Genomic DNA, 22,867 nt, shown 5'->3' on the forward strand with positions numbered 1-22,867 from the left:
GTTCTGAGACTTACTAACCTGACTAACTCTAGTAACACTAACCAGTCTCAGACCAGCACTGCTTCTCACCCAAACATCAAAATAATCAAATTATCAAACAATCTAAAGATATATATCTGGAACATTGGGATCAAGAAACCAAAACACAAAGTAAATTACAACTCTATCGAACTATAAAATTAAATTATGGATTAGAAGAATATCTCCAGAGTGTCAAAGACACAAAGCAGAAACAGATCCTGACCAAGTACAGACTAGCCATGGAGACCGGCAGACACAGAAAGAGCTGGTTACCCAGAGAGCAAAGAGTGTGTGTTCACTGTGAGACAGGAGAGATCGAGACAGAGACACACTTCCTACTTCACTGTTACCAATTTAAATCAATCAGAGACATATACATCAACAAATTCACAAACATCATAAAGAACAGCCATGACTGAAGAGGAACAAATAAAGATAATACTAGGAGAGGGACAGACAGCAGCACTGGCTGCGAGATACGTGTGGATGTGCCACAGCCTGAGAGACAGCAGGTGAACGTGTGTGTGTGTGTGTAATATGTATTATGTCTGATCTCAGTGTGTTTCCCTACTGTCCACCACAGTGACCCTCAGCCCGTGTGTGTTTATATGTTAAACACTGTGGTATGAAATGTTCACACAAGTTCTTATTTGTTACACTGTTTATATTGTTATAATGTCTTTTATTCTATTATTTTGATATTGTCATTGTTATTATATTTGTCCACATATATTTCAAGCTTGGACAATATTATATTTTTTACAGTCATGCCAATAAAGCAATATTGAATTTAATACAGACAGACAGACAGACAGACAGACAGACAAACAGAGAGCTAGCAGCTTCAGTTGAAGTGTCTCCCGCGTCCCGTGGCCAGTAGGGGGCAACAGATCACATTAGTATGCAGGAGTAGGGTAGGTCAATATGAGTGAACACTGTAGGTTTTAGGGGGTGCAGATTACTTGAGAAATTTGACTATGAGGACTCTTATTTACGCTTACTTCGTGCTTTTCAGAAGCGTGGAAATATCGAGGCCGTCGGAGAGAAACTAGAGGACTATGAGGACGAGACACCGACAACCAACAGAGACACTAGACAAAGAAGAGCTCCATGTCCATAAAAACACTCCATAACGGAGCAAACAAAGCACAACAACTGTTTTGACACTTACATTGCTGTACGATTATCGCCATATAAACAGGAGAGACTGGACCGAAACCGACTCTGTGTGGATCAGTTGTGGAGAAAAGCTGGAGTGGTTGAATTTGACTGATTTATTTGTGTGAAAATGGGGTGAGTTCACTCTTTTACTACAAATATCAGAATAGCGACGACGAACAGTGCTTATAACCTCTTTTTGAGCATGTAGAGCTAACACTTAATAGTGTGTGACAGTTGTAGATTCAGTGTAACTTTAGTTTGGATCAGTATTTTTGGACGCCGCAAGTTTGGAAAAGGCTCACATTCCTGCTGGGTTTCAAAATCTACTGCGCGGTCTAACTAGACAGCATACTGTCCCTTCCGAGTCAGCTGAGATTGACCAAAGTCATGACCACAAATGCCCGTGCCTGCACTTTGCAAAATGCTGTCTACTAGTTAGTCGGCTCACTGGATTTTAAGTCAATCCGTCTCTCAGCTCTGATTATGGGGAGACATTTTCAATATTCCCATCAAAATGACTAAAATATTTAGTTTTATGTAGTCTTTGGTGGTAATTTTTGTAAAATAATGCATTATTAATGCTTTCTGTGATTAAACAGATGCATGTCATATTGTAAATGTCACCATCTCAGATTTTACAGTTTGCTTGTTGTAATTTATAAGCTGTCAAACGATTAATCGAATCAAAAATAAAAGTTTGTTTACATAATATATGTGTGTGTATTTATTATGTGTATCTAAATACACACACGCATATATATATTTTAGAAAAGTTACATTTATATATTAAATATTTATATATGATAAATTATATAAATGTAAATATTTTCAAGATATATGCTGTATGTGTGTGTATTTATATACACATAATAAATATACACAATACACACATTATGTAAACAAAAACTTTTATTTTGGATGCGATTAATGCAAAATTTTACCCTATCTTTTTTAAATGCATTGATGATTGTGAATAATTTGTATACGTCTCCATTTTCTACTTTTGTTTTTTTTTGCCAGACTTCTCCAGAGTGCTAGAGCCGTGACTTCAATTTGCCGCTGGTTCCCTTGAGTTTTTGTTGTATGGGGTTTTTCAACATGTAGCCTACGTTTTTATTTTCTCTTGATTTTCTGCACGCTTTGAATTTTTTGTAATCCTGTTACAAAAATGTGGTAAACTGTAGCAATAAACGTTAAATAAATGCTAAAATTAAATAGAAAATATGTATGCAATTAAAAAAAAAAAAAAAAAAAAAAACCTATGGCAGAATGGGTAACAGGGTTGCAAATTTAGCCTAAATTAAGCTTGTCACGCAGTAGGAGCTACTTTATTTGGGACAAAATATTGATTTTTGATTAATTGAAATGTATATTTCTCATTATTTTATTTTTTTGATTGATAATTGTTATTTCTCATATAGAAAACATAATTTAGGTGAAGATTTGTGTGAAAATTTAAATGGTTTAATGGTCTTTCCCAACATCTTGTAGTAAGTCTTATTTGACCTCATATTGCATTTAGATAAAGATGCTATGATATATAAAGAACTCATCGGTCATCTAGCCACGATTGTATGCATTCGTTTTGTGGAAGTAAACGGTTTAACCATGCATGGTAGGCTGGCTTTGTTGACATGGATTCAAATCCTCTTCTGTGCAGGCGAGAAAAATGAACTGAGATGGGCCGATCTCAGATGGGCTCGAATGGCACTCTGTAATTACATTTTGCGCTATTGGAGATTTCCTGGTAATTGGGTCAGAGATCACATAAATCAGATGTGAAATTTTAGAACAGCATGCCGTTACCCAGCAGGTGACTTCTCCTTGACAGAAAGACTTGTCTCTTTTCCGTTTTGTTTTTCATGTGGTCTGCTGTTCCTACTTTCAGTATTTGCAGGATTTGATTGCGTCTTTCATCTAAGAGGCAATGGGGTCTTGGGAACTATCCAGAAGGCTCCGTCTCTGAACGAAGACATGGCTGCGGTGTGAAATTACTGTAGAAGTTGGAGTGGAGACCTTTTTATATAGCTAACATACTGTGCAACAGAAGTGCTTGATAAACAGTTTCTGCATGGAGCACCTGCGTCGCCTTTTCCGGAGGTGGCCTGTCCTAGATAACCTTCCCAGAATGCCAGAGTGATTAAGCATTACCAGAATGTCACTTTGGCCTCTGGAGGTTTAATTCAGGAAAGATTGATGTACCCAGAGTTTGTTATGGAGCCACAACACTGATGACACAGGTGTGACCTTCAGCGGTGTGTGGACAGGGCTGATACGAATCTGGACTGATGGCTAGAATTCAACGAGAAATTACTCCTTGACTTTCCATTAGCATCAGACCATTACTTTCTGGCTGGCAGGGAGTGGATCAAGAGGGCACCGACGTACTAGAGATTATGCTACACTTGAGAGCACTTTGAATCCCTTTTAAAGGGATAGTTGACTTTCTCTTTTCAGCAGAACACAAAAAATAATTATCGTCTGCGATAATATCGTAATTGTTGTTTTAACGATGTGAGATGTGACATTATCAACAAAGGACTATTCAAAACACCCCTACAGAGTGCACGCATACAGTACGTGAAGTCTAGACTAGTATGTGTGTGCATTTAGAGTGCGTTCTTTCATTGCATGATACAGTCTAATAAAATGCATTTAGAATGATCACAAACTCAAGACATGGGGGCAGAAAATGTATATATTTATACCATGATTACTAAAAATTACAAAAAAATAAAAATTTACTCATGTGAGTCTGGAGTCTGAGTCATTCTCACAGGTCAGAAATATATCTTTGACTAATCCATCCGTAATCATCTCATGTTGATTTGGTGATAAGAGGATGAGGTGATGTGTCAGATATTCCAGGCCGGGGCTTTCTCAGCCTGTTAGCATGGCCATGCCCCTCCATAATCAGATCTGGCTCTGGTGTCCCACCCTTGAGCTTGCATTAGGTGCTTCTCACTCCCGTCACAAGAGCTGCTGTTTCTGTGATCACACCTCTGATATTTTATCGACCTACCTCAGCCCATGAATAATGTGTCTGATAGCATCCTAATGGGGAATTAAATAATGCGGAGCATGTTATGAATGAATATTTTTTTCTCTCTTGGAAGGGAGCAGCCACTATTCAGCTTGAAGGCACACGTCTTCCAAATTGACCCGGCCACTAAACGAAATTGGATTCCGGCCAGCAAACACGCCGTCACTGTCTCGTTCTTCTATGATGCCGGCAGGAGCGTGTATCGCATTATCAGCGTAGGGGGCACTAAGGTGAGAGACCTCATCTACAGGTCGTCTGACTTGTTTTATTAATCAAGAGATGCTGCTGCTGCTGTTGTTGTTATTAAAAGGTGGTATTTTTGTGTTTTGCTCTAATAAAGGCGATTATCAACAGCACCATTACACCTAATATGACCTTCACGAAAACGTCACAGAAGTTTGGCCAGTGGGCGGACAGCAGGGCCAACACGGTGTATGGCCTTGGGTTTGCCACAGAGCAGCAGCTTCAGCAGGTGGATGCATGTTGCAGAACGGTTTTATTAAAGGAGTAGTCATTTACTCACCCTCATGTTGTTCCAAACTTCTATGGGTTTCTCTCTTCTGTTGTGCACAAAAGATGATGTTTTGAAGGATGTGGGTAGCCAAACAGTTGAAGGTAGCCAAAGACTTCAATAGAATGGATGAAAGAAAATAACATACATATATATATATATATATATACACAGTATCTCACAGAAGTGAGTACACCCCTCACATTTTTGTAAATATTTTATTATATCTTTTCATGTGACAACAGTGAAGAAATGACACTTTGCTACAATGTAAAGTAGTGAGTGTACTGCTTCAGTATGTCACAGTACATGTTAGCATTCATGGTTTCATGACACTCCCACCACCATGCTTGACTGTAGGCAAGACACACTTGTCTTTGTACTCCTCACCTGGTTGCCGCCACACACGCTTGACACCATCTGAACCAAATAAGGTTATCTTGGTCTCATCAGACCACAGGACATGGTTCCAGTAATCCATGTCCTTAGTCTGCTTGTCTCCAGCAAACTGTTTGCGGGCTGTCTTGTGCATCATCTTTAGAAGAGACTTCCTTCTGGGACGACAGCCATGCAGACCAATTTGATGCAGTGTGAGGCGTATGGTCTGAGAACTGGCAGGCGGACCCCCCACCCCTTCAACCTCTGCAGCAATGCTGGCAGCACTCATACGTCTATTTCCCAAACACAACCTCTGGATATGACGCTGAGCACGTGCACTCAACTTCTTTGGTCGATCATGGCGAGGCCTGTTCTGAGTGGAACCTGTCCTGTTAAAGCGCTGTATGGTCTTGGTCACCGTGCTGCAGCTCAGTTTCAGGGTCTTGGCAATCTTCTTATAGCCTACGCCATCTTTATGTAGAGCAACATTTCTTTTTTTCAGATCCTCAGAGAGTTCTTTGCCATGAGGTGCCATGTTGAACTTCCAGTGACCAGTATGAGAGAGTGAGAGCGATAACACCAAATTTAACACACCTGCTCCCCATTCACACCTGAGACTTTGTAACACTAACGAGTCACATGACACCGGGGAGAGAAAATGGCTAATTGGGCCCAATTTGGACATTTTCACTTAGGGGTGTACTCACTTTTGTGGCCAGCGGTTTAGACATTAATGGCTGTGTGTTGAGTTATTATGAGGGGACAGCAAATTTACACTGTTATACAAGCTGTACACTCACTACTTTACATTGTAGCAAAGTGTAATTTCTTCACTGTTGTCACATGAAAAGATATAATAAAATATTTACAAAAATGCGAGGGGTGTACTCACTTCTGTGAGATACTATATATATATACACATTTAAACATACCTGTATATGTGTATACACATACACACACACGTATATAATAAATATACAGTATGTATGTATGTATGCATGTGTATATATATATATATATATATATATATATATATATATATATATATTAGGGGTGGCACGGTACACAGATGTCACGGTTCGGTACGTACCTCGGTTCGGGGGTCACGGTTCGATACAATTTCGGTACAACAGGGGAAAAAAAAGACATCTACTTTGCTCAGTTTCTTTTATTTTGATGTGAAAATGCTAAATATTATTACATGTTATATATATAAAATCTGTTTTGTTTTCATTGTGAGTGTACACAAATAAAAGCAGACCTTTAACTACAAGCAACAGCACAAATAAAAATACAATAGAGTAAAGATACAAATAAAATAATCAGTGATTTTCAGGGGGTTTTTTAGGTACAGAAATTGAAGTACGATTAAAGTAATCAAAGGTAAAACAGCATTGCATATTTGACTGTATACATTAAAGATTACTCTTTATTAAAGTTACAAAAGCGATTCAATCAAGAGCAGTGAGTGATTTCTTTGTTGTTGCTGTTTATTTAATATTAACTGTCACTTTAAGAGAAAGCACTGATACTGTACGCCCAGCCGGCTATGTCTGCTATAGGATACTTACCAAGACGGGCATTTTGACAGAATTTTGTGTGAATTTATCCATTAAAACACAATACTTCAGAGAGAGCTTCATATTTGCGCGCGTTCTGAGGCGCAGGTTTGTGCGCTTCTGATGAGCGCACGCACAAATCTTCTCACTGCGCGCGCGAGCTCGCGTCCTCTGGCTCTTAAATATTTGAGCTGGCAAAGCTTACATGACTTTAGTCTAAACACCGATATCAACGTGTGCTGTTCAGGTCTCACCTGTGCGCGCGCTATCAGCACCCGGGTGATGACGGAATAAATTATGCTCATATTCCAGCATATGGCACTCGCATTGAACAAGAGTGAATGATTTGTCCACTTATTTTATTTTTCTTTCTCATCGCTGTTGTTATAATGTACTGGGAAGCCAGAATGCGCATCCATTAACAGAAACATACATTAGCCGAACCCTATTTGTTTTACGTGTTATTTATAACAAACCACATGCGTTGTCAGAATTCAGTTGAACCGCGGTCCTAGCGCGTGCCGAACCGTGTGTGGAGAACCGTGCGGTTCGGTTTTTTTCCGCGAACCGTGCCACCCCTAATATATATACATATAAACGTGCCTGCATACACATACATGCACACATTAACTTTCCTTCATCAAAAATGTTGATGAATGTTATAAACAGTATTGTTTTTTTTTTTACATTTAAATTTATTGAATTTTATATACATTTTTTTGAATATTTTTTAAAACAATTTATTTAATGCAAATTTAAAATTAGCATTTATTTACTTTTACTTTTGTATGCTTTCATGAAGCTCGAGCAGTAATGCTAGCAATACCTAGATCATGGGTTTGATTCCCAGCAAAATGACCTAGCTAGAACAATTTACACCTTGGCTTTAATGCAGTGTACATTTCTTCAGATAAAGGCATCTGCCAAATGCATAAATGTAAATAACCTCAAAAGGTTAACCTTATATGAAAAAATACATCAGTTCTATTTTTATTAATTTTGGGTCAGTGCAACTGCCATTAATTGTGGGCCGAACAGACTTGCAAACATAATCGTAATAAAAAAATTGCATGCATGTATACATATTCCACAACAACTGGGAAAACTTTGCAAGCATGTTCTCATCACCCTAAATGAGAAATATTCTAGGTTAAGCAGTATTTATGACAGGTGAAATAAAATAAAAAAATTGATCCATAACTTGCAAGAGGTAATGTATATGTATGTATTATGTATTAATGTTAATTGATATTTTTAAAAAGGGTTCTCTTCAAGTCATGGCTAACAATGACCTTTTGCCACATATTTATTGCCAATATATCAGGGCCTTTTATAACTAATATGTTAAAAAGATTTGATAAAGTTACTAATATGAAGGTTTTCTCTGTAATTGTCTGTGCAGTTCTCGGAGCAGTTTAAAGAGTTTAAGGAGGCTGCACAGCTTTTCCGGGATAAATCACAGGAGAAGTTTGAGCTGTTGAGTCCTGGCCTAAACATCTCTTCTCCACAGGTAAACACAGTAACCATATTTAACTCCAGCTAAACCTTTCGGAAGTGTGACTGAAAGCAACACGCTAGCACAATGCAATAATCACAATTTAGACATGTAATAACTCATGTCATACTTTCTCAGCTGCTCGATTCAGATAACGTGCCAGAGCATTTCATTCCATCGCTATTAACGCATTAACAGTAGCGCAGAGGTTCGTCTGGCCTCTTGTGATATGATACCTAGCACATGGAACAATGTATCGATTTTAATACCAGTCCCACAAGAGAAGTGCTTCACCGTGTTTATTGTTTTTCTGAATTCTTTGGAAGTGTGTGAGTCACAAAGCATGTCCTCGCATGCCAGGAGGTGACACGGAGACACTGCTTGTAGTCTGTGTAGAGTTATGTAACTCCATGCGGTCACCCGGGGAATTCAAAAGCCTTGTTCGTTTTACTTTACAGTTGGCTAACCTTTTTTATTCACCATTTGTGACACACTCATCCCTTAATTATCATGCCAGCCTGAGAATATATCAGAGTCTACTTACACATCAGATTAGGATATTCATTTATATAATGCGTGTTCTTTGATTAAACCGCTCATTCCTGTTCGACTTGTTTGCCATGAGCGATATGAGTGATATTTCATCCCCATACCAAAAGAAATGAATTAGAAATTGTTGCGTTATATGTTATGTATTTATGATGATTTAAATGGAATAGAATTGAATTTATACAGTAAAAAATATTATTACGGAAATGAGAATCACCAATGAGAATAATAAATAAATGCCCAGATAAAAATGAAAAAATATGCTTTATTGTCATGAAAAACCAAATGAAATGAAATAAAAAGTAATATTTTGCTTGGAGAGAGTTTTTTATATATATATATATATATATATATATATATATATATATATATATATATATATTATTTAATATATTTTAGTTTGTTTTGTATGGTGACAGTCCCCAACCTCTGAAACCCATTAAATCTGCAGTATTTAATCTCAGCACCATTAAGCATAATATCATGCATTCTTTGTTCATAGCTTTTGATTATGTCAGCAAAGCCTTCAAATAAAAAAAATAAAATGTGAATTGCACGTTTGTGAATTCTGTAAATGTTTGTATGTGTTTTTTTTTTCTATTAAAACAACTACAGTGGCATTATGTTAACAAACTGACATTTAAAGGGTTAAAATCCTGAAAATGAATAAATTATGGTAGGTTATGAGCAGAACTGATATTGGTAAATAGATCTATAGCCCTATTCGGACGGGACTAGTTTTCTAAACTACGTTTGATTTTCAATTCTTATCACCTGACGTCTGCGATTTTGCAGTACCATTTCAGACGGGACTAGCATCTCCGTGTTTATTACAGAGGTGGGACGGGCTGTTTTGGACATCTGGGCATTTCAGAGATCATGCGAATGACTATACGTGCATTGCGTATAGTCATTCGGATTGATTACCATAATACCATGGTGAAGCTAAATGGCTAGTATAGCAAAACCATGTTAATGTGTGGTTACTTTACTTTTACTTTAGTTATTTTTGTTTAATTTTCATAAAGGTACATATGTAATTAAAACATTATGTAATTGAGTGCAGAAATGAACGTGAATAATTTGACCTGATGCTGATATTACAATATCCAGTCTCAACCGTGATCTGAACGTGATCTAGCTCTTGATTTTATTATTGTTTTTTATTATTATTATTATTTCTTTCTTTCCCGGGATGCAAATATATCAAACATGAGCACGGTAAGAGCGTCTACGGTAATTCACGTTGGCCAAAACATACAATATAATGGGTTGTGAAAGAAAAAAATCACAAGGGGTTGGCATCATCTTTTCTCAGGTGTTCGGTCATCTCAGATCATTTAAGGGTTGGATCCAGACTGAAGCTTCTGTCATTCCTTGTTACCATGGGATGTTAATCCCGTGGCAGAAACAGAAACAAATAGAGATATAATTAGCGTAGCTGCTGTTCCATCTAAGCAAAAATGATTTGTTCAACCCAAGCTAAAGAATAATAATAATGTACATTTGATCAGCTATAACTGCAGTACAAGATTATAAGATGCATTATGGGAATGCTTGGCTAAAGAGATGTGTCTTTAATCTAGATTTAAACAGAGAGAGTGTGTCTGAACCCCGAACGTTATCAGGAAGGCTATTCCAGAGTTTGGGAGCCAAATGTGAAAAGGCTCTACCTCCTTTAGTGGACTTTGCTATCCTAGGTATCCTGAGTGGTTTAATGGCCATGACAGGATTTTCGTCCCATGAGCTCTTTGCGTTCAAACGTGCCTCTCTAGAGCACAGGAAACAGGCCACTGACTGAGAGCTATTCATTATTTAATCAAACCTGAGTGTTCAGAGTTCAAAACAGCAACAGTGTGTGCTGAATAATGCTGCCTTTATTAATTAATAAAGTGTTTTTTAGGGGTGATGGGGAAGAATGGAAGTCTATAAAGTGAAACAGAGATGCGCTTTGATCACTGAATCTATGCTTCTAAGAGCTTTCTGGCCGGATCCAGTATTCTATTTATATATTTTAATAGCGAAACATCAGTGAATGTCTCTAGTATGCCAAAGAATGATTTTAGACTGTTCCTTTTGTCACAGTATTGAACCTTTTGCAAGAAAGTGTTATCTACTTGCCTGTGCAACACTGATGTTTTTGGTCAAACTCTGTAAGTATGAGTGATAACAGTAATTAATGAATGCTTATATCTTCTTTCTTTTCATGTCTCTTCTGTGGTGATGGGATTGTCTCTTTCTCAGCTGTCTCAGGTGAGCTGTCAAACTACCATCTGCGTCTGTTTCCACATACAATGACACACCTGTGTTTCCTGTGTAGCTGACACCATTTGCTATATTGTTACTGAAACCCCTCAGGAAACCCTGGATATGAAACACTGTCATGCACGATGACATATTCCTGCTTTTGTCCCAGTTTGTACAGGAACCTTTTTCCAAGACCTTAGTGGAATCAGAATTGAGAGTGTTGTGGCTTTTTGGGGCCATCTATATGCAAGTGTACTGATAAATTATCAACAAAATTAAAATGACATACCTTTGACACATTTAAGGCAGTCTTTTAAAAATATATAAATATTTATAAAAAAATATATTGATGACAATCGTCTTTGAACTCAGGGCTGTATTTAGAATTCTGTCCAATCAAATGATGTCTAGAATTATAAAGTCCCTCCCACTCAGGGTTTTTATTGTTTTTGTTAAATGAAATAAAATAGTAATATTAGAAGAAAAACTAAAACCTTGGTAACTAATATAAAATGTTAAAATATGAGAAGTAATAATACTAAAACTGAAATAAAAATAAAGCTAAATAGAAATACTTTAAACAACAAAACTGTTAAAAATGGTAAAATTACAGAAACTTCAACTAAAATAGAATCCAAAATGTATAAATGTAAAAACCTATCAACTATATTTATAAACTATAAAGAAATATAATAAAATATAAAAAAGTCTGAAAATATAAAAATAAAAGCTAATTAAAATATTAATAAATACTATAATAGTATAAACATAATGATACTAAATATACACTGTTCTCACTAATACCTCCTCCATCTAACTATTGGCTATTTAAAAAAATAAAATAAAATATATTTCCGACCTGCTCTAACTTCCTGTTTTTTTTTTCCAAAAATATTAATGTCATATTAATCAATGTCATATTTAAAAAATACTAAATAAAATATAAATACTGTAATAGTATATAAATAATAACACTATTCCCACTCCTGTTTCAATAATTACAAAAACTGAAAATATACAACTAAAAGCTAATCCAAAGTATTAATAATTATTAAAATATTATTAAAAAAATAATATTAAAGTTACACTACTCCCACTAATATCTTCTGCACTAACTAGACTGATTTAATTTACATTTTGTATCTGAAAAATTAAATCATTCAAAATAAGAAAGCCATTCATGTCCTGCTCCAACTTCCTGTTTCAGTAGCGCTCATCAAGCATGAGTCTTGAATGAAATTTTGGGGAAGATTGAGGTGGTTTAATTTGAGCTCTTTCTAATAGTGTTGCTAAAGTCCAGTATCATTTTTCTACAGTTTGACATGAGAGAGGAATATTCTGGAAATCTGTAATCCCTCATTAAAAATGTAGAAATCTGCAAGATGCATTATTGAAGGAATGGAGCCCCCCGAGCCACTGACTAAAAAAAAAAAAAAGTTGAGCCAACTTAAAATTTTAAGACAACCAGATTTTTGAGTTCTCTCAAATTATTTTTGTAGGAGATTCTCAACTTTTTGTTGTATAAATTTAAAACAAGAAGTTGAGAAAACTCTAAAATCTGCTGAAGCTGGTTGCCTTAAGATTTTAAGTTGGCACAGAAAGCTCCACCTCAAACTCCCTACCAAACGCTATAGAGAAGGCAAACAAGTCATCAGCCTGAGCGGTTGGATGAGAAACAGAACGTCCTCCTTTGGGGAATGCCGAGTTTGAGATTGATGAATTATACAAGCTTTTCTGAGAGCAAGTGTGTACCGCTGCACAGAAACACTGTACGTGTTTGAAAATTCAAGGCTGCGCTTGCTGTTATACAGTATAAGCAAAAGCGCCTAGATCTTTCAGAAGTACTCTTCTGGTTTTCTCAAGTCTCCATGAACAGCAGGTTGAAATAAACTGATGTCCTTTCAAATCTGAATCAAAGAACAACGCCATATGTTGCCTCATGTGCAGACTGCTCAAGGTTCTTCATCAACCAGATCGACTAAGACTGTGTTGTTTAAAGAAGTTCTTTTGTTTAAAATTGTCATACTGATGAACCATGGGATGGGAAATTAAAGCTCGCTGGGACTTTCTTTCGTTAAATTTGGACATTTCATGTCAGCACTAAATCAGTGGTGGCATTTAAAGGAGTCATATGATGCGATTTCAGGTTTTCCTTTCTCTTTGGAGTGTTACAGGCTGTTTGTGCATAGATGAGATCCCTAAAGTTGCAAAAACTAAAGCCTCAAACCCAAAGAGATATTCTTTATAAAAGTTAAGACTCGACCACGCCCCCCTAAAACGCCTCGTTTAAACACGCCTCCACATATCTAGGTCACGGTGTGGGAAGACTTGCATACCACCGCCCAAATGTATACACAATGAAAGAAGGCAGAACTTTTATTCTCGCTGTAGTAACATTGCTGCCGCCGGCACATGTCCTGGAGATGCTGTGTGTTTCATTGTGAAAGCGAAACTACTTTCTTTGGGCTTCCAAAAGAGGACACAACTAGAAATCAGTGGTTAACTCTGTTCCTGAACCTGAGTAGCCTGATAATGCTGGCTGATAAAGTGGGGAAATTCTAATTTTCCAAGGACAGTCTTCTGACTCGCAGCCTGTATGTTTTCTTATTTACTTCTCTTAAAGAATCTGCTGCTTACTACTCGAACGCGAGTTTTAAGCAGTGTAGTGTAGTGCTGGTTGTTTGTCGTTTCTCCGATCACAAATGCAGACATGGTAATGTTTACGCAGCGCGATGCAACACGACATGTAAAAAAATATTACTAAGTTATTATAATCAGTAATTATGTCCCCACTGGATGCAACAAATGCCTCATTTATAATGGGTTTTATTGTTTTTGTCTCGTTGCACCGGGACACAGCATCACAATACGGTAAGGGGCGTAACATTTCCGTCTCACGCTTGAGATATTCAGTCAATCACAACGCACTGGATGGCAGGCCAGTCAAATCGACGCGTTTCAGAAAGGCGGGGCATAAAGGAGCAACAATAATGTACAGTATGTGGAAAATAATGTGTTTTTTGATCCTCGAACCGTGTAAACACATTGCATTACACCAAATACACAAAATAATGTTCTTTTTAGCAACATCATATGACCCCTGCCTGACGAAGACCTTAGGGTTGAAACGATGTGATTTTAATAAATTTTTGAGAGCAGTAGTGGCAGTCCGCCGATTTGAGTTTATTGACTGAGATACATACCCTTACATTGATTGAATGGTAGTTTATTATTTATAGTTTATTGAATGTTATTGAAAAAAGTCTCTTATGCTCACCAAGGTTGCATTTATTTAATCTGAAATGCAGTAAAAACTGTAATTTAGTGAAATATTATTCCAATAAAATCTGTTTTCTATTTTAATATTTTTTAAATTGGTTTTTAATATATTTTCAAATGTAATTTTACTCCAGTCTTCAGTGTCACATGATCAATTATTATAGGTGCTCACTTATTAATAATGGTTATTGTTATGATTGTTAAAAATGTTTTTGCTGCTAAATATTTTGTGGAAACTTTTTTTTCAGGATTCTTTGATGGATATATAGTTCAGAAGAACTGCTTTTATTTGAAATAGAATCCTTTGTAACATTGTTTTTGCTGTCACTTTGATCAATTTAATGCATTTTTGCTCTCTATTCTATCTATTAAATGCACACAAACCCCAAATATACGAATAAGAGTATATCATGGTTTCTGGATAAATATTAACCAGCACAACTGTTTTTTTTTTGTTTTTTTGAGCAGCACATCAGCATATTTGAATGATTCCTGCAGGATCATGTGACACTGAAGGCTGGAGTAATGCAGCTTTGCATCACAGGAATAAATTTAATTCTAAAATATATTACAATAGAAAACCTATATTTTAAATTGTAATATTATTCCACAATATTAGTGTTTTTACTGAATTTCTGAGCACACAAATGCAGCCTTGGTGTTGATTAAAAACAAAATCATTTAAAAATAGTAATATTGTGTATCAGGTGCTGTGTGAGGACCGTCAGTCTCCTCCATTGCTTGGTGTCAATGGCTCCAGTGAGGACAAGTTGTTTCGCAGCAAGAGTGCTGATATGGAGGAATCCACAGAGAAAGAACAGATGAGGAAGATGCTTTCTGAAGGGTAAAACATTCAGATGTCAAATCTCACATGTTCTTTTATGATAATTCAGTCATCTGTTCGTGATATCTAATATAAAACGTATTATTTGGAGACAAGCTATTTAAAATTGTAATTATTTGTTGTATTTTGTAATTTAAATGAACCACACTGGCTCACTCAGTTGCACGTGAATCTAATCAATCCGCCTGATGGACTTTTCCTCTTCAGTAGTTTTCTGGGGTAATTGGCAGTGAGTTTAACGGCAAAAGTTTTCCGGATTCAAGCATGATGTACTTCACCATACAAACGCAACATTGAATACACTGACGCTGAAAACATCACAAAGCCGCAGTGTTCAGGAAATAAATAAGATGAGATTAAAGAAGCTGTTAAAACATGCTTATCCTTTAAAGCAGAAATCTGGCAAGGGACATCAGTAATATTTTGCATACAGCCTGTTTCTGATTTTCTTGTTATAAAATATGAAGGTAACACAAAAGAAATGGCATTTCAAAACTCAGCCATATGTGCAGTGTTTACCATCTGCTGCCGTTTGATGAAATTTGTCTTTACCGGAGTGTAATTGAAACCCAGATGTCGGTTTGTTCACAGGTCGATATGCGAGAGAAACTCAGAGGCCGAGCTGTTTTCTCTTCGGGACAGCAACGTTAAGCTGGTGGCTGCTCTTCATGAAGCTAACAGCAGCATTGATCAATGGAAAAAACAATTAGCCGAGTATCAGGAGGAAACGGATCGCCTACGAGAGCAGGTGAGGAATAAAAGACACTACACTCTTAAAATAAGCCTGTGGTTCATTTTCACAGAGATGCCGTAGAAGAACCATTTTGGAGAACTTGTCAATGAACAGAACCCTTTTTTCGTAATGTAAAGAATCTGAAGAACCTTGAACAATTTGCAAGAATATTTTTCCACTGTAAACAATCTTTATTTTTAGGAGTGCAGGCAAAAGGCGCTGCAGAGATTTAAAAACTTTTTTTTTTTTCAGAAAGCATTCAAAAAACACATTTAAGAGTTTATTTTATTATTAGATTTCAATTACAGTACTTAACTTTGAAGGACGTTTTCTCAAAATGAGTTTTTTTTAAACCAGAAATCTCCACTTCATTAGCACTTACATACAGCAAATGTTCATTTTATTTCTATTTGGATTCTAAAAGTGTGTACACAGAGGAGGAGGGGGTGGTGTATTTACATATTTATTAGGGCTGGGTGATTTTGCCAAAAAAAAATCATATCTCAGTATTTTTTGGCTGAATTGTGATATATACGGTGTACATAGTAATATTTTCTTGGTATTTTAAAATTCAAATCCTGCCCAAAGTTCTCCAACAAGCAATGGACTTATTAAAGGCTATGAAAACAAATAAAGTGAATGTGACCATATAGGCTATGTTATATATTATGTGCCAAAAAGGGGTGAAATCACATTATAGCATTGTAACATTACAATCTAAAAACAAAAATAATGCTTTTTAAAGTTAAACTCAAAAATGAAAAACAAAAGCACAGATTAATTGTATTAGGCTGCTTTGATTACCACCATTGCAGTCACTTTATAGTTAGTGCTGTTATATAAATACACTTACTTGGGTTTAAACTTCTACATATGGCACATTTATTATTTTAGTCACAATTATTGCACTCTTATTCTGTTTGGCATGCATGCACGTGGTGGCGCTCGTTCAAAAACATATCCATGACTTTCTGACATTTACAGAATATACCTGTGAAATATAAGTGAAAACAGCACATCTGAAAACGCATTAAACAGTGCAAGTTGGCCTGTCTGTCAGCACGTGTCTGACGCATCTGACGGGGCAACCGCTTTAAACTACACGTGTTAACTATATCTTACGAGTTATTTTAAAGCCCTTAATATAATTAATGTCTTATGTTTAGGATTATGCACTTGCCTTGCAGCAGCTCCCTCTGTGTCTGCCACTATTTTTCAGATGTGCTCGTATCAAACTACAGGATATCACCCTCAGTCAAAACATGTTAGCAAAATAAAACAAGAATTATGAACTTGGGTTTATCCAATGTTCAGTTTTGGAAATGTATTTCAATTACTGCATATTTAATCAGATTCACATATTTAAACATCATTTCAGAAAACTAATACAAAACCATTTGTATTACAAATTACTGCTTTTTTGAGGACCACATCCACATTGTGGATGTTCTCATGTGTTTGTTTTAGCAGTTGCTCAAGCAAACTGAATATTTTCCCTTCGGCACTCTTCAGTATTTTTACATAATCACACACAAAGGATTCCACAACACTTTGAAGGTGTACTGAAGCAAACATCAAGCAGGTGACGTATGTAGTTCAGGTCTTCAGAGAGCGTGCGGAGGGATATTTATAGGAAAAGACAATACGCCTTCATTGTCCCGAAGAGAGGGAAGACAAATGACCGTGGGGAAAATGAGACCGCTCGCCAAGTTTCTTCCTCACACAAACTGAAAAAATAGCTCGGAGTTGTGACAGCGCTAAAAGCTCCAGTGCAGTGATGGCCTGCTTTACTTTACCATGAGGTAGTGTTGCCTGTAGATTGTAATATCTGAAGATGTGATGCTAAATCATGGAAACTATGACTGTGTGGAAAATAAAAGCGTAGAAAACAGGATCTTTTTTTAACAGTAGTTTTTTTTTTTTTTTTTCTACAGCATTTTATTTTTATCTTTATTTTATTATTTTTTTTATATATATGTATAATGAAACAAATTCTGATTCTGAGTTATGCATGTAGTAAACCTTATTGAGTAGTTTGGCATAATGTTTTATTATTATTTTACTATTGTTTCTTAGAAAAAAAGCAGTTAGCAGTTTTGTTCAAATATTAATATTTGAAAAACTCTTTTGCCCATTAAATCAAAATTGTGTTTTGCAACCAGCATGCAGAAAAAAGCATAAAACAGGAAATGATATCATGAGATCTCATGAGTGTGTGTCAAGGTTAGCAAGTCTCTTAAAAGATCAAATAATTTGACCATTTTATGAAAAAAGTTAGTTCAAGTTGTTAAATGTCATGTGGTGTCCAAAAACCTACAGATATTTATGGATGAACGTTTCCTAACGCTAATCTAATGATATTTATGAATGAATATTTCATTATATTAAATAAATTATATGCTTGAATTAATATTTCATGATATTAAACTAATGATATTTATGATTTAATATTTTGTAATATTAAACTAGTGATATGTATGAAATACTGTCGTAATATTAAACTAATGATTTTTGCATTCATATTTCATATACTATTAAACTAATTATATTTAAAAATTAATATGTCTTCATATTTAACAAATGATTTAGAAAGTAATATTTCATCATATTAAACTAATTATATTTCTGAATTCATATTTTTTTTATATTTGTTTAAAAAAAAATTACTTTACGCTTATGAACCAACACGAAGAGAACATTTCTAAGAACTTGGCACATGTTTTTAAAGATTTTTTTTATATATACAACGTCACATTCCCATGTTTCTGATGCTTGAATACAGTCGTGCTGATGGTTGGGCCTGAGACTGAGTTTGATGACAGTCTTGTAATAGCTGGTTTCTGTTGGTTTGATGTTTTAAGGTTGCAGAGCTGGAGGCTCAGAGCGGGGTTTCTGCCTCCAGCGAGGAGCTCACACAGACTGTGGCAGAGATGGAGGCTCTTATCAGAGCTAAAGATGAGGTAAAGATTGCTTAATGTAGTAACGGTGCTAACTGACACCGCAATAGACTCCAACTTGAGAGCATGTCTACGCTGGACGCTTATAGCGTGTTGTTGAGGCCATAGAGTAATCCTGTTATAATGTCCACACTGCAAGCTGTATTATCAATGTCTATTTAATATAAAATTATTTATTTACAAACAGAATCATATATGGCCATTACTCATACCTTTAAATACAATGGCACCCATGTGATGTGGCTTCTAGCTACAGTGTCCTCCAAAAGTATTGCTCTGTTGGCTGTGGAGTCAAGACATTTGCAAATATGATTAAAAGATGAATATGAGACAAAACTACAGAATGTCACATTTTATTATTAGCCGTTTCAACACATACATGTTTTACCAAATAAAAAGAGCAGCACTTTTAGAGTTCATCCCACTCATTGATGTGAGCATAAGTATTGGGACAGTTGAACATAAGGCAGATATAAAAGATTAAAAGCTATTATTTAGTTGCAGATCCCTTGCGCACAATCACAGCAGTGAGTCTGTGACCCATAGACATCACCAGACTCTTGGTCTCATCCTTTGAAATACTTTTCCCAGCCTTTAATGCAGCCAATTCCAATTGTTGCTTGTTTTGGGGAGTTTCTGCCTTTACTCTCCTCTCCAGCTGTGAAATTCATGTTCAATCAGATTTAAATCTGGAGATTGACTTGGGCAATCTAAGACTTTCCATTTCTTTGCCCTTATAAATTCCTTGACTGAACTGGCAGGGTGTTTTGGGTCATTGTCCTGATGCAATATGAAACACTTCCCAATTAATCTGGTGGCATTTTCTTGAATATTGGTAGGAAAGATGGTTTTGTACCCTTCCAAATTCATTCTGCTACTGTCATCATACATTAAGTCATCAGTAAAGTTGAGAGGGCCTGTTCCAGAGGCAGCCATGCATGCCCATGCCATGACATCACCTCCACCATGCTTTACAGATGAGGCTGTATGCGTGGGATCATTTGCACTTCCCTTTTTTTCTCCACATTTTTGTTTTCCCATCACTTAGATAAAGGTTCATCTTTGTCTCATCGGTCCATAAACACAGTTATAAAACTCTTCTGGCTCACCTTTGTGCTTTTTTGCAAACTCTAATCTTGCCTTTCTATTTCTGGTGCTGGTCAGAGGTTTGCATCTTGCTGTGTAGCATCTGTAATTCTGTGTCAAAGTCTCCTGAGGACAGTAGATTGTCAGAGCATCACCCCAGCTTTCTGGAAGTTGTTGGTGATTTTACAGACACGTCTTTTAGGGTTCATTTTCACAGCTTTTATGATTTGTCTGTCATCAACTACTGTTGTTTTCTCAGCCGATCAGGTCGTTGTTGATTGCTGGTGTCGCTGGTGGTTTCCAAACTCTTGATTTCTCCATGCCCTTTGTTTTTGCTATAGCTCTAATTGACTTCCTCTTTTCTTTTAGCATCCAAATTGCTTGCTTTTCTCTCAAAGTCAGCTCCCTCATCTTCATCCTGGTTTGTGTATCATCATCGAATGCAAGCAGTAATGGATATAACTGATACGACACATTCCCTGCTTTTAATATCTGAAGAATTAATGCAACAGGACACAGCTGATCACTTAGAAAGACCTGTGAGGCAACTGTTCCAATACTTATGCTCACATCAGATAGAGGGACGAAACTCTAAAAGTGCTGAACTTCTTAAAACATCTATGAGTTGAATCACCCAATAATAAAATGTGACATTCTGTAGTTTTGTCTCATATTCATCTTTTAATCATATTTGTATATGTCTTGACTCCACAGCCAACAGAGCAATTTTGTCTTTACTGTTACAATATTTATGGAGGGCACTGTATATGTGTGTGTGTGTGTGTGTCCAAACAAAATTTAGCAGGATTTTTCCCCCAAATGTTTGTGGCCTAAAATTCTAAAATTCCTGAATTTTATATGGCCTTTCTCATGATATTATTTTTCATGTTGATTTGCATCCGCTAATAATCATGATGTACTTATGCAATTAGCGTTAGTGAGTGCAACTACCTTTTGTGCATAATTTCTACAAGTACTTCTGTGCATAATTACTGAAATTGTGATCCTGGTCAAAGGCAATGCATAAAACTGTACTCATAAAAATCTGAGATACAGAATTGCTTAAACGTTGCCAATTAATTAGTATGTAATCTGTGATTAAATGTTTCAAAATCATTATTTTGTATTTCAGCCTATTTAAAGTCAGTTTTATACCAGAGAATTTTGAAAAAATAAGTACTTTTACATTTCACTTGTAAAATGAGTAATTTGGTACAGAATAGTCTTTGTTTACAGTAAAAATGGTTATTACAGGAAATAAATACTCTACGAGGCAAGAAACCAGATTTAAATGAGCTGCAGAACGAAAGGGAAGAAGCCTGTCACAGGATACAGGTAAATTCCTTTAACTTTACTCCTAGTCTACTAGATACTAGTTTTTTATTAGTATTTTGATTTAGTTTAAATTTTTATATTTTCAGTTTTACTTTAAATTTTTGTTACTTTTTTGCCGTTTTTGAATCTTTATTTCAGTTAATTTTAGTACTTTGTTAAAATTAAATATTTATTTTTATATATAATTAATTTAATATTATATTATTTTATAGCTAACAGTTAGGAAAATGCTTTTTTATGGCCTTTTTTCATTATACTACTCTGTTTATGACCTTTAATTCTATAATACTGCTTCTTTAATATCATTGTATATTTGTTTCCTCTTGCTTGGTTTTGTTGTTTTTAGCTTTAGTTTTGGTCTTTGTTTTGCCATATGATTGTCTCCTATTTCTTGTACAGCAAACGTGAGGTCTTGAAAGCCTAAAATAACTCAAATTTTTCGTGACTTAAGATGACTTTGTCTTGGCATTAGGATCTGGAAGTGAAGAACTCTGAGTTGGAGAAACGAGTGCGAACAGCAGAGGGTGCTTTAGCTTCGTCCCAGGATGCCCGGAGCAGGACAGATAGTGCGGTGCAGAAGGTCATCGAAACTTTAGACGTCAAGATCTACGACTTGAGCGACCTGCGACAGAGCCTAGCCAAGCTCCTGGAGAAATGACCACTGCGTTCAATGTCAAAACCGCCGTTATGAGGTAGATGAGATCTGCTGCACAACTCAACGGTTCCTCGTGGTACCAGGCAGGTAGTAATAACTAGAGAGCTGATAACTAGCATGACAGTAACTGAATTTAGGACCCATTCATTCCACATTTGCTTCCTGAGAGCCATGGGTGTAACTTACCGGATGTTTCTCACACACAGAACTGGGCCTGTTTACTTGAAACAGTCACGAGGAAAATCATAAACAGACTAGAACTTCTTTTAGACCTGTTTATTGGTACTAGATATCAATGTAGTTGAAATTGTTGTTAAGATCTGTGATTTGGTTGTGACTAGTTTTCTAATTAGGATAAGGCTTTGAATAGACGGTTCTGTAGATATAAGCTACCGTTCGATGTATGTATCAGTGTTATAGTTAGATACATGACTAGAACTGAAGAAGGACAGTATCTTTACGGACACCAGCATGTCTCTGTTAGGACATTAAGCGATGTATTGGCTTACAGTTTCTCATAAGTTTGCTTAATGTAGGGATTGACAGGGAAATCAAAGCACACCGCACTAACAAACGTGAATGGTTAACTTGATCTTTTTCATGAATTAATTTATTCATTATTTTAAGTGGTCTGGTGCAGTCTAAATGTGTAGGTAGTTCTAAATCGAATGCAGTTCTGCAAGGATCAACTGTTTCGCAGAGTACTTCAATTTAGTTTGAAATAGCACTTCTAAATGCTACAACCCTTTAGGAAAAAAGACCACTATCATTTGCAATACCTCAGCATGCATCTTTATACCAAGCGTTATAGTATATAGTTCTTCTTTTTAAAAACATGAACTTTCACTTTAACTGTTGCTTTCATTTTACCTTGCTTGGACATTTGCCCTGTAACCTCAAAGACATTTGCACATATGCTATTTTTCTATTGTGTGCCTGTTGTTGTCTGTGGTTTTATATCAATTCCCAATAAAAGTATTTGCTTCATGTGTATATGTCCTTTAATGTAACCTT

At 36.1% G+C, this 22,867-nt stretch overlaps 1 protein-coding gene across 1 annotated transcript; it reads left to right on the top strand.

The window, feature by feature from the left end:
• The first annotated feature begins 926 nt into the window (after window positions 1–926).
• LOC306857220 (homer protein homolog 3-like) lies at window positions 927–22,845 on the top strand. Its single transcript, XM_079397044.1, has 9 exons — window positions 927–1,314; window positions 4,299–4,455; window positions 4,566–4,697; window positions 8,076–8,192; window positions 14,951–15,087; window positions 15,679–15,835; window positions 18,682–18,780; window positions 21,118–21,198; window positions 21,671–22,845. Exons 1-9 carry the CDS (start codon window positions 1,310–1,312, stop codon window positions 21,854–21,856), a joined length of 1,071 nt encoding a protein of 356 aa, XP_079253170.1. The 5' UTR covers window positions 927–1,309; the 3' UTR covers window positions 21,857–22,845.
• The last annotated feature ends 22 nt before the right edge of the window (window positions 22,846–22,867 follow it).

Source organism: Barbus barbus, assembly GCF_936440315.1.
Source record: "Barbus barbus genome assembly, chromosome: 37".
NCBI lineage: Eukaryota > Metazoa > Chordata > Actinopteri > Cypriniformes > Cyprinidae > Barbus > Barbus barbus.

What these genes read in the sequence shown, in the direction of transcription:
- LOC306857220 (XM_079397044.1), top strand. An exon ending in AGGAAGATGCTTTCTGAAGG is followed by an intron (nt 15,088 to 15,678) that starts GTAAAACATTCA and finishes GTTTGTTCACAG; the next exon opens with GTCGATATGCGAGAGAAACT. An exon ending in CGGATCGCCTACGAGAGCAG is followed by an intron (nt 15,836 to 18,681) that starts GTGAGGAATAAA and finishes TGATGTTTTAAG; the next exon opens with GTTGCAGAGCTGGAGGCTCA.